The following is a 10,009-nucleotide window of genomic DNA, read 5'->3' as shown; positions in this document are numbered from 1 at the left end:
CTGCATTAAAGAAAACCATCTCATACCATGATATCTTATATCAGTCTTAATTCATTATTATAAAATTGATATGGTTTTTTATGTTAAGAAACCAACATACATACACATGTCTAAAGCAATTCTTATTAACGTCACTAAAAAAAAATATGTTCAATTGTTTACATTTGTGAAGTGCGTGGAATGATTCCATCTGCGTAAATGGACAATAAATTAGTTCCAAAGAGTTGCATTAAAACTCGCAAGTTTTTGCACGATTTATCGTACATTTAAAAGTTATATTTATTAATTTAATGCATGCGATCTTTAATATCCAATCAAATATACATTGAATGCGTTTGTTCGGTTTTACCTATTTTATAGACAAAATGGCCAGCTGAGCATTTCGCAGAGTTGTATGTTAGAGCAAGGAACGACAACTCTGCGTGGAGATTGGCTCATTCACGGTCTATTTCGTTTCCGTAGAGATAGCTTATGTCGTCCGTTTGTAAGCTCACATTTGATTGGCTGACGGGTTCAGTGGCTTATTCTAAAAATAAATGCTGCTCGAGCAGTATATTGCTGCTCGAGCAGCCTTTTTTTTTGCTCGAGCAGAAGTTAAAGTTTCGACCCCTTTGGTGCGCCATATTTAATTTCTTGCGTGTACAATAAACAATACAATGGTCACTTAGTCTAATTGATGAATCAATGACTCCACAATGTGAATTAAATCATGATCTGAGACAAGAACTAAGTCTATTCATGCTGATGAAGTTTTACAAATTCTATGAGTTCTTGAATAAGTTTGGTAGAATTAAACATATTTGTAAAAGATAAAAGTTTGTCAACCATAGAACATTTGGTTAAAACGTGAACGTTAAAATCTGCCAATATGAAACCATTCTGAACACAAAGATTCCAGCAGTTTAAAAAGCTCAGCTGTGTTGGTGGACGATAGATATTGCCAAAAAGTATTAGTTTACTTTTAGCTATCAAAATGTCAATCCATGTGGCCTCAAGATCAGTTTACGTCATGTCATCTCTATGGTTGAAGGCTAGGTCTTGTCGAATATAAGTACACACCCCGCCATCATGTCGATTCCTAGGCCGCCTTATAGGTTACAGTACACTAAATAACCGTTTCATAAAGGGCTGTACTCTCTAAGAAAATACCATAGTTGACAGGAAGGCATGTTTTACACTTTTATCTAGTATTCGGGTGTTATCTTTCGGAGATAATGGTAGGGCATGAATAGGTGTTCACTACTGAATCCCTGAAATATGATAAACCTGAAGACTATAGTAAACCATCGCACTTAAAAAGGTTACACTCCACTAAGAAACGGCCGAAAAAAAAGTTGCAAAAACAGTCGATTTTGATTTGTGTCAAGTTCTTTCTTGCATTGTACATGACATATCTTTTTTATTGCATATCGATTCCGCTTAGAATGGCCTTTAAGAAAAGGTATGGTTATCGGGGTCTCTATGTGCAAAAAGTTGCATTTATTTTGGCCTAAAGTTGTCGCTTTCACATTGAATTATATAGGGAAACTATTTAGTGTATTCTGACCTAAAAACATAGTTTGGAATGGAGACTTCTGAGTCTGATATTGTATCATCCAGTCATGTCTCAGTAAGACATAAACAAGCTGCACGCGTACGATTGGCTAGTTATCTTAACTCGTCTAGCTTGGGGATCAAATTTCTGAAATTTAAGTGAAGAAAATGTAAGCCACGATTCATAAACACCTTGTACTGGCTGTCAATGGATGCACACGACTGGTCGGATGATAGAGAAGAACGACTCCCCTGATCAGTGGGCCCAGGGCAGGGATGAACGTCACCACAAAGCAATAAGAGCATAGAAAGTGGATTCTTGGTGTTACAAAATTGAAATAAAGTGTTTCTATTTCTGTCTGGCGTAGAATAAGAAGTAACATTTTTTTAAATATCAACTGTCCATAAGAAACATCAATAGTCCATCCCTGTTCAAGCAAGTGGGTCTGGAATATGTCATCTTGGATATAACGTTCACCGATCCGTGTAAGGATAAAACAGCAGTAAGAATACATCTTGTGTAGTTCATTGTTGTTGAATTCACTGATAGCAATAATTGGAATTGTCTGTATAACGTATAATCTTCACAATTATAAATATTTTGACAGGAAGTAAACAAACAGAATTATGTTCGCTTCATAGAATGAACATTAACATTAAAAAGGCAAAACACGAAATTTTTGCTCAATATAATATCGATTCATATCAGCGAAACTGAAAGACTCACAATCGGTGGGTTTCATTTCGATTGTCATTTTCCATGATGTAACAATACATTTACTGATGACCACGTGTGATTTCAAACTTTTTGTGTGAATCTTGGAATCAGATTTGAACTTTTTCGAGTTTGCGATATGTTCTTTATATTTCAATTGTATGGGACACGCAATTAACAATATTTTGTGTAATTCCAGATTGAATGACGAATGTCATGAAATCCAGACAAGCTTAGTAAGCAAATTGTGGTGATGTGTTCATATGTATACCTCCGGAGACTTTGAGAATGTATCGGAATATGGCGCTTTGCGTCTATACACGTTGACATTGTTTCTTAACCAAGAAAACTCGGCGGCATTTCTCAGTCTCTCCGAAGTATCCTTATCATGCGAGAAGCCCAGAGTGTCCAATAGGTTAACAACATATTCAAAAGGTCGTTCGTTTATGTGCTGGTATCCGCCTTGACCCGGCCTTGCCCAGCTTAGGAGAATACCTTCTTTTGCATGGCGGATAATGTTGTCTACGTAGACTGATTGGAATTCTGCAGGAATGTGCTCGGCTACCTCCAGACTCATGACCCAGTCATACAACGGAAGCCCGTATTGCGGCAGCGTTAGGTCGAGAAATCTTACGCGACCTTCGCTGGTGATGTCACAGTAAGGGGCGCCGTCATACGCGTCGTAGCCAATGAGCTTACCAGAATCGCTGAGAAGTTGCTTGTAGCGACCTGGGCCATCACCGAAACTGGCTACATACTTTCCTGAAGCCAAATGGAAATACCCGCGTTAACAAAGCACTAAAAGCCTATAGAAGTACATGTAGAACAGTGTTGTTGTTTATTTCAAAACAGGATTTATTTTGTAGCGCTTCTTAATCTTTGAATATCGACTCGCGTGTATGTGTGTGGGGGTCGCAATATTTATGTGTCTATGTCACCTTACATAACCCATCAAGTTTTAAAGAAAAACATAGTTTGCGAAAAGACCTTCATGCATGCTTTGCACAACGACTAAAAATAAAACTTGTTTTCAAATGTCGCTCGGAAAGTTCTACTGGGCAATGAATTTGGAGGCAGATTTTAGATTGTGTAGAATTTTGTGTTGTTCTTTACCTTGGAAAAAGTCTATTAAAACCGGCACCAGTTTCTTGTCGGTCTTATGTTCACCACTGTCTTCTTTGCTAGTCTGCTTGCACCATCCCCCTGTTTCGCTCGTTGCACCTGGTTTTCCTTGAAGTTTCTGGTTTACAAAATACAGTGTAGATAGATAAATGGATTTTTTAGGCATAGGCACAATTGCATGATTCACACAAAAAACAAATTAATTTGAAATGTATTGGTGTCTTATCATCCTTTTTCAAAGGGTCATTATTATATATTCAGTGTACAATGAAAAATGCAATTAGTTTGTAAACCAAATTAACCGTCGGTAACGGGAATTATCGAGGTATTCATTACCGCTATAATACGTTTACGCGGGTGCCGAAATCCTTTTAGTAATTAATTAATACCTCTGCTGATGGTATAGAGTAAAAAGCACTTACTAGTATTCAAATTTATGTATCGATTACCTTAATCAAATTTGACATAAAAAGATTTCTTTATTTTCTTACACAAAATAGGGTTGTATTATGTTCTTACTGGGAAGTTAACCACCTCTTCAAACGCCAAACGGGTACAGAAATCCCCCGTGTTAGTACACAATTAGGTGATATCAATCAGTCTATTTAACAATGCTTCACGTACAGTTATCCATCTTTTTAATGAAAGTGCTTCACACACATCATTCACCCAAATAAATGTGCGTTCTACAAGGGGGATTAAAAAAACGCTAACTATTGAAGCTGCCACTTGCAGACGCTCGCACAGGTACCGAAAACCCCAGTTACTACGAGTTATCGCGTATTAGTACTTTAACAGTTCTTAAATAGAACACACTGGTGTAAATTAATTAAAATATTAACATATATGTTAAGAATGTGCTCTTATGAGCACGATAAAAATGATTTAAATGTCGTTGACTGTTAAAGTATAAGCAGTAATAATCGGCAACGGCTGTTTCTGTTGCTGCTGATGAATGATTGCTAATAATGATAATGATGATGATGTCGATGATAATGATTATGATGAGGACAATTATTATGATTCTGATGATTCTTATGCTGATGACGATGAAGAACAAAAAGAAGATGGTTATGATAATAATAAAATATATGATGATTGCTAATCTGATAATTATGGTGATGCCTTCTATGAAGATGATGATGATGGTTTATATGATGATTACGAAGAAGATGATGATGATAATGATGATGACGATGAGTATGAAGACGAAGATGATGATGATTATGATGATGATGATCATGATGATGATGACGATGATGATGATGATGACAAGGACGACGACGAGGAGTAGGAAGAGGAGGAGGAGGAGGATGCGAATAATGAGTATGCAGATTTTGTAAAAAAAAAACAACATACCTCGCATTCCAGTTGACCAAGTTTTTGCTGCTTGAGATTTAAAGCCCGGGATACGTTATTTCTTTGCGCAATCAGCATATTCGTAACATCGTCTTTTTCAATCTGAAAGTTGTCGTTCTTTTTCGTAACATCGTCTTTTTCAATCTGAAAGTTGTCGTTCACGAAAAACATCCTCTCCTCTGGTCTTCGGAATGATTTAAACAATAGAACCCAACAGAGGACTACAATTACAACAACAAGCGCAATTGTCGTTTTATTCCGACACATTTCTGCAACGCGCATTCTGTTCGCTTGGTCACTACTGTCACTTAAAGTTTAAGAGATTTTCTGTACATTACGCTTTCAAGGGCGAATGTCGACTTATTTTTAGTGCAACTGTCTTACACCTTATCAACTTATTGTGAGCGGCATAATAAACACGTCTCAAATTACATGAACATTGCTGGCTTTCGCGTAACTTAAAACCTGGTCGCGAGACGATCATGGAGGACTGATATTCAGATATGAACAATGTCGATACACATTTAAACAGAGAATGTGTTGTCCTGTCAGTGCAGGAGTATTGGGATACAATTAAGCATTTTAGCGTGGCTTGATTGTAAACTACAAATCTTTAAAAATAGACACTGTAGAATCTCAAGTATAATACCGTGCTTTTGAGGCATACGCGTTTAGCATTTCATTCTATTTTTGTATATAAATGTATTGTTTTCTGGTCTGTAGGTTGAGTTACTCGACCCTTACCGAAAAAACAGGCCTTCTGCAAACTGTTCTTGCTAATTTGCATCAAAGTTGCCTCAAACATGCTTTCTTGCAAACTTTTACCATGCAAATGAGCTTTGCGGCAACTTTGCCGCAAACTTCATTTGCATATGGGTTTGCAGCATCTTTGCCGCAAACTTATTTTACATGGTGAAAGTTTGCTGCAAATTTGCCGCAAAGTTCTTGCCATGTTCCTGCAAACTTCATTTGCATATGGGAGTTAGCGGTAACTTTGCTGCAAAGTTCTTATAAAGTTGCTGCAGAGTTGCCGCAAAGTTCTTGCAAAGTTCTCGCAAACTTCATATGCATACGGGACTTTGCGATAACTTTGACGCAAAGTTCTTGCAAAGTTGCCGCAAAGTTTTTGCAAAGTTGCCGCAAAGTTCTTGCAAAGTTGTCACATGGTGAATGTTCTGTAAATGAAATTGCAAGCATAAAAATACATGTATATATCTATCTTTTGTAAATGTTAAAAATGTCATACGAATGCTTCGATCACCAAACATAAAACTAAAACAGAAAAGTTTTATGTTTGATTGACTTTTGTATACTTTTGATTAAGTTACAAACTATATTATATTAAGTTTTTGCTTTACACCTTTTAATCGATAGCAATAGCTTTCTTATATATGTAAGTGAAAATAAAGGCTTAACATTTCGTGGCAGAGTAGTTTTTCATAAATAAATCTAAGTATTGGTCACATTGCCATTTCATTTGGTCACTGATTAAGCAATTGATTGTTACAACTATGTTGGTTTTGTTAAATAGAGATACCTTTGACTGACTTAAAATGTCTTTTATGTGACCTACTGCAAAGATAATTTGTTTCATCATTTATTTTAAATGTAAATCACCCACCAAAACAGGTATTTGAAACTGTTAAACAAAATCATTAAATTAAACTTAACATTATAAGAAAAACAATACAAACCTGTTTAATAATTCAAAGCATTTCCAAAACGACCACTTCATAACTCACTGAATTCCTCCTTTAGACTTGTTGACACACAAAATGTTGATTTCCACATTCTACTTAATTGTTTAAGAATGTTCATCAAAGTTAGTATTTCACGATATTGTTAAAACTTTAACTTTAAAAAAGTCCAAACATTGCTTTCAAACTACATTTCAAACCAGTAACAGGTCCTGCGTGGATCTATGCATTTTGCACATTCAACTTTGGCTCACAATCTGCAATGAACCAATCAGAAGAGATCCCTTATAGAAACAGAATGTTTGCTGCAACTTTGCGGCAAACTTTTTTTTTGCGGGAAGGTTTGCAAGAAAAATAGTGCAGCTATTGTCTTCAATCTACCATCTGAGTCAGCGTGAATTGTTAAGATTCTTGGCTAAAGAGGAAACTTGTAAATCTGGGATAACGATAGAAAATTGTAGTATTATATACTAGTATATTAATTATTGTTACAAGTTGAAGTATACAGTGGCAAGTGTTAGGTCTAAATTTAGATAAATTAAAGTTTTTCTTTAAGCCAATTTTGTATTAAAAACTATTCTAGATATCCACTTCAAACTTGGATCCAGGACATCTGTCCACTCCATAGTGGCAAGGCTGGTAACCCTGTGACCTGTATTCATAAAGTTGTCTACCCTTGTTTTGACTTAGTACATAACTATAAAGGACATTTTCAACTTAGATGGATTCTCAAAAACTATCAAATCTTTCAACTAGAAACTGTATGCACATTATAATTCGATGATCTATATACTTCTATTGACTTGAGGCGACAACTCTGTCAATAATTTGTAAGAGTTATTCCCCTTTTTTACTAAAAAAATAGTATTCGTCAAGCACCTGAAGTCGAACTTCCAGCATCCTTTGTCAGTGCTTTTGTCGTCTGAAGAATAACTCCAAAGGAAGGGATTATACTGAATTATTTTTTGTAAATACATTTTCATTCCAATGAAAATAAAAAAGATTGCACTTTTAAATAAACATACTTAACCATACAATTAATGTTTTTATATTATTTCCCTATTTAACTTTACGTACTATTCAAAGAATAAGGAGAGCTAATCACCAGAGCTTCTGCATTCTTGTCTTTATGCTACTTTGAAATATTATTTAGCCCATTGGCATATTCTATTGTTTGTAATGTTGCGCAGTTGTTTACAATCATGACCTCACATTTAAATCAGACAAGAGTAGGCAACTCTCTGATGCATTTTGTTGAAAGTATGCCCAATTTTGGCTAAGAAAACAACTATTACTATAGAAAGCAAATGTTAAGAGTTTTTACAACAGTAATTTTGATAGGTTCAAACTCAGTTCGTATTCTTATATTGCATGTAGGGCATTAACATTTTGTCATAAAATCCGGAGTTTCTATCAATGTTCCTGCAACATAATTATTATATCAAAGTTTCTTGCAAAGTTCCTGCAATGTCAATATTTTTAATAAATGTTTCTTGAAAAGTTCCTTCAACACTAATATTTTGAAATAGTTTCTTGCTAACTTCTTGCAAACTTTGCGGCTAGCCGCAAAGTTCTTGCAACTTTGCGGCAACTTTGCAGAAACTATGCGGTTAGCCGCAAAGTCCTGCAAAGTTCTTGCAAACTTTCCCGCAAACAAAAAAAGTTTGCCGCAAAGTTGCGGCAAAGTTGCCGCAAAGTTGCAGAAAACATTCTGTTTCTGTAAGGGTCATGGTCATTTATGTATCCACTTTACAAAAAGGCAAGCTTTGCTTAGTCTCGGTATAGTTTTAAAAGAGAATATGTTTTGCCAATGTTTATTCACATTTCTTTTTAAAATTTACATATGCATTAAGTGTTCGAATAAGTTCGACCTTATTTGTTGATACATGATTTTTAATAGACAAAATTTTATTTAGAATATGCATATACACGAACCGCCGTATTTCCAAGGCGTCGGAACACGGTAATAACAAAACAGTAGAAGTGGTAGTAGCAGTAGTAGTAGTAGTAGTAGTAGTAGTAGAAGTAGTAGTAGTAGTAGTAGTAGTAGTAGTAGTAGTAGTAGTAGTAGTAGTAGTAGTAGTACAAGAAGAAGTAGTAGTACTAGTAGTAGTAGTAGTAGTAGAAGTAGTAGTAGTAGTAGTAGTAGTAGTTGTAGTAGTAGTAGTAGTAGTAGTAGTAGAAGTAGTAGTAGTAGTAGTAGTAGTAGTAGTAGTAGTAATAGTAGAAGAAGTAGTAGTAGTAGTAGCAGTAGTAGAAGTAAAAGTAGTAGTAGTAGTTGCAGCAGCAGCAGTAGTAGTAGTAGTAGTAGTAGTAGTAGTAGTAGTAGTAGTAGTAGTAGTAGTAGTAGTAGTAGTTGTAGCAGTAGTAGTAGTAGCAGTAGTAGAAGTAGTAGTAGTAGTAGTAGTAGTTGAAGTAGTAGTAGTAGTAGTAGTAGTAGTAGAAGTAGTAGTAGTAGTAGTTGTAGTAGTAGTAGTAGTAGTAGTAGTAGTAGTAGTAGTAGTAGTAGTAGTACTAGTAGTAGTAGTAGTAGTAGTAGTAGTAGTAGAAGAATTAGTAGTAGTAGTAGTAGTAGTAGTTGTAGTAGTAGTAGTAGTAGTAGTAGTAGTAGTAGTAGTAGTGGTAGTAGTGGTAATAGAAGTAGTAGTAGTAGAAGTTGTAATAGGAGTAGCAGTAGCAGCAGCTACTGTTGTTTTTGTAGTAGTAGTACAGGAAATGGTGGAGGTAGAATTAGATGTTGTTGGTGTTGTTGTTGTTGTATGTGGTGGTAGTGAATGTTGGTGTTTAATAGTAGTTTTGGAACTATAAGCTGAAGTAGAAGTAATGGTAGAAGTATGAAGTACAAATATTTAATTGGCTTTAGATACGAATGGATATTTCAGGAAAAACGATCCAAATCGTACGACGATTCCTCTCGCAATTGCTTGACTGACGCCTACGTATACGATCTGCTTATTGTCACCTACCGGTGAAACCGGAGGGGACTTATGGTTTGCGCTCTGTGTGTCAGTCAGTCAATCTGTCTGTCCGTCGCACTTTTCTGGATCCTGCGATAACTTTAAAAGTTCTTCATATTTTTTCATGAAACTTGAAACATGGATAGATGGCAATATGGAGATTATGCACGTCATTTCATTTTGTTCCTACGTCAAGAATTCTGGTTGCTATGGCAACAAACAGACTAGAAATATTTCTGAAAATGGTTGATCCTGCGATAACTTTAAAAGTTCTTCATATTTTTTCATGAAGCTTGAAAAATGGACAGATGGCAATATGGAGATTATGCACGTCATTTCATTTTGTTCCTACGACAAGAATTATGGTTGTTATGGCAACAAATAGACTAGAAATATTGCTGAAAATGGTGGAGTTGCATCGGTAGGAGACCATATTGCTTGGCAATAGTCTTGTGTAACCTGGTAAGTGGATAGTTGAAAGAACTAATTAGAATTTGGTATTTTGCTATTGCAGGCTGTTTTTGTTTGTGTTTGTACTACAAAACGTAAGAATTCATTTGTATATTGTTTTTTATTTGAGTTTTTTGTTTCTCGCAAAGAGTCTTTAAGCGCTAAGTGTTAATATT

The 10,009-nt window shown here is 35.5% G+C and overlaps 1 protein-coding gene across 1 annotated transcript; it reads right to left on the bottom strand.

Annotated features, from left to right (window-relative positions):
* Positions 1 to 2,208: 2,208 nt before the first annotated feature.
* Positions 2,209 to 5,119, bottom strand: LOC127851634 (uncharacterized). The gene is made up of 3 exons (XM_052385457.1): positions 4,730 to 5,119; positions 3,362 to 3,488; positions 2,209 to 3,010 (listed from the first exon to the last, which is right to left on the bottom strand). Exons 1-3 carry the CDS (start codon positions 5,009 to 5,011, stop codon positions 2,508 to 2,510), a joined length of 912 nt encoding a protein of 303 aa, XP_052241417.1. The 5' UTR covers positions 5,012 to 5,119; the 3' UTR covers positions 2,209 to 2,507.
* Between the last annotated feature and the right edge of the window lie 4,890 nt (positions 5,120 to 10,009).

This window comes from Dreissena polymorpha, chromosome 11, assembly GCF_020536995.1.
Source record: "Dreissena polymorpha isolate Duluth1 chromosome 11, UMN_Dpol_1.0, whole genome shotgun sequence".
In the NCBI taxonomy this organism is placed as follows: domain Eukaryota; kingdom Metazoa; phylum Mollusca; class Bivalvia; order Myida; family Dreissenidae; genus Dreissena; species Dreissena polymorpha.
This window is presented reverse-complemented; position numbering and strand designations above follow the sequence as displayed.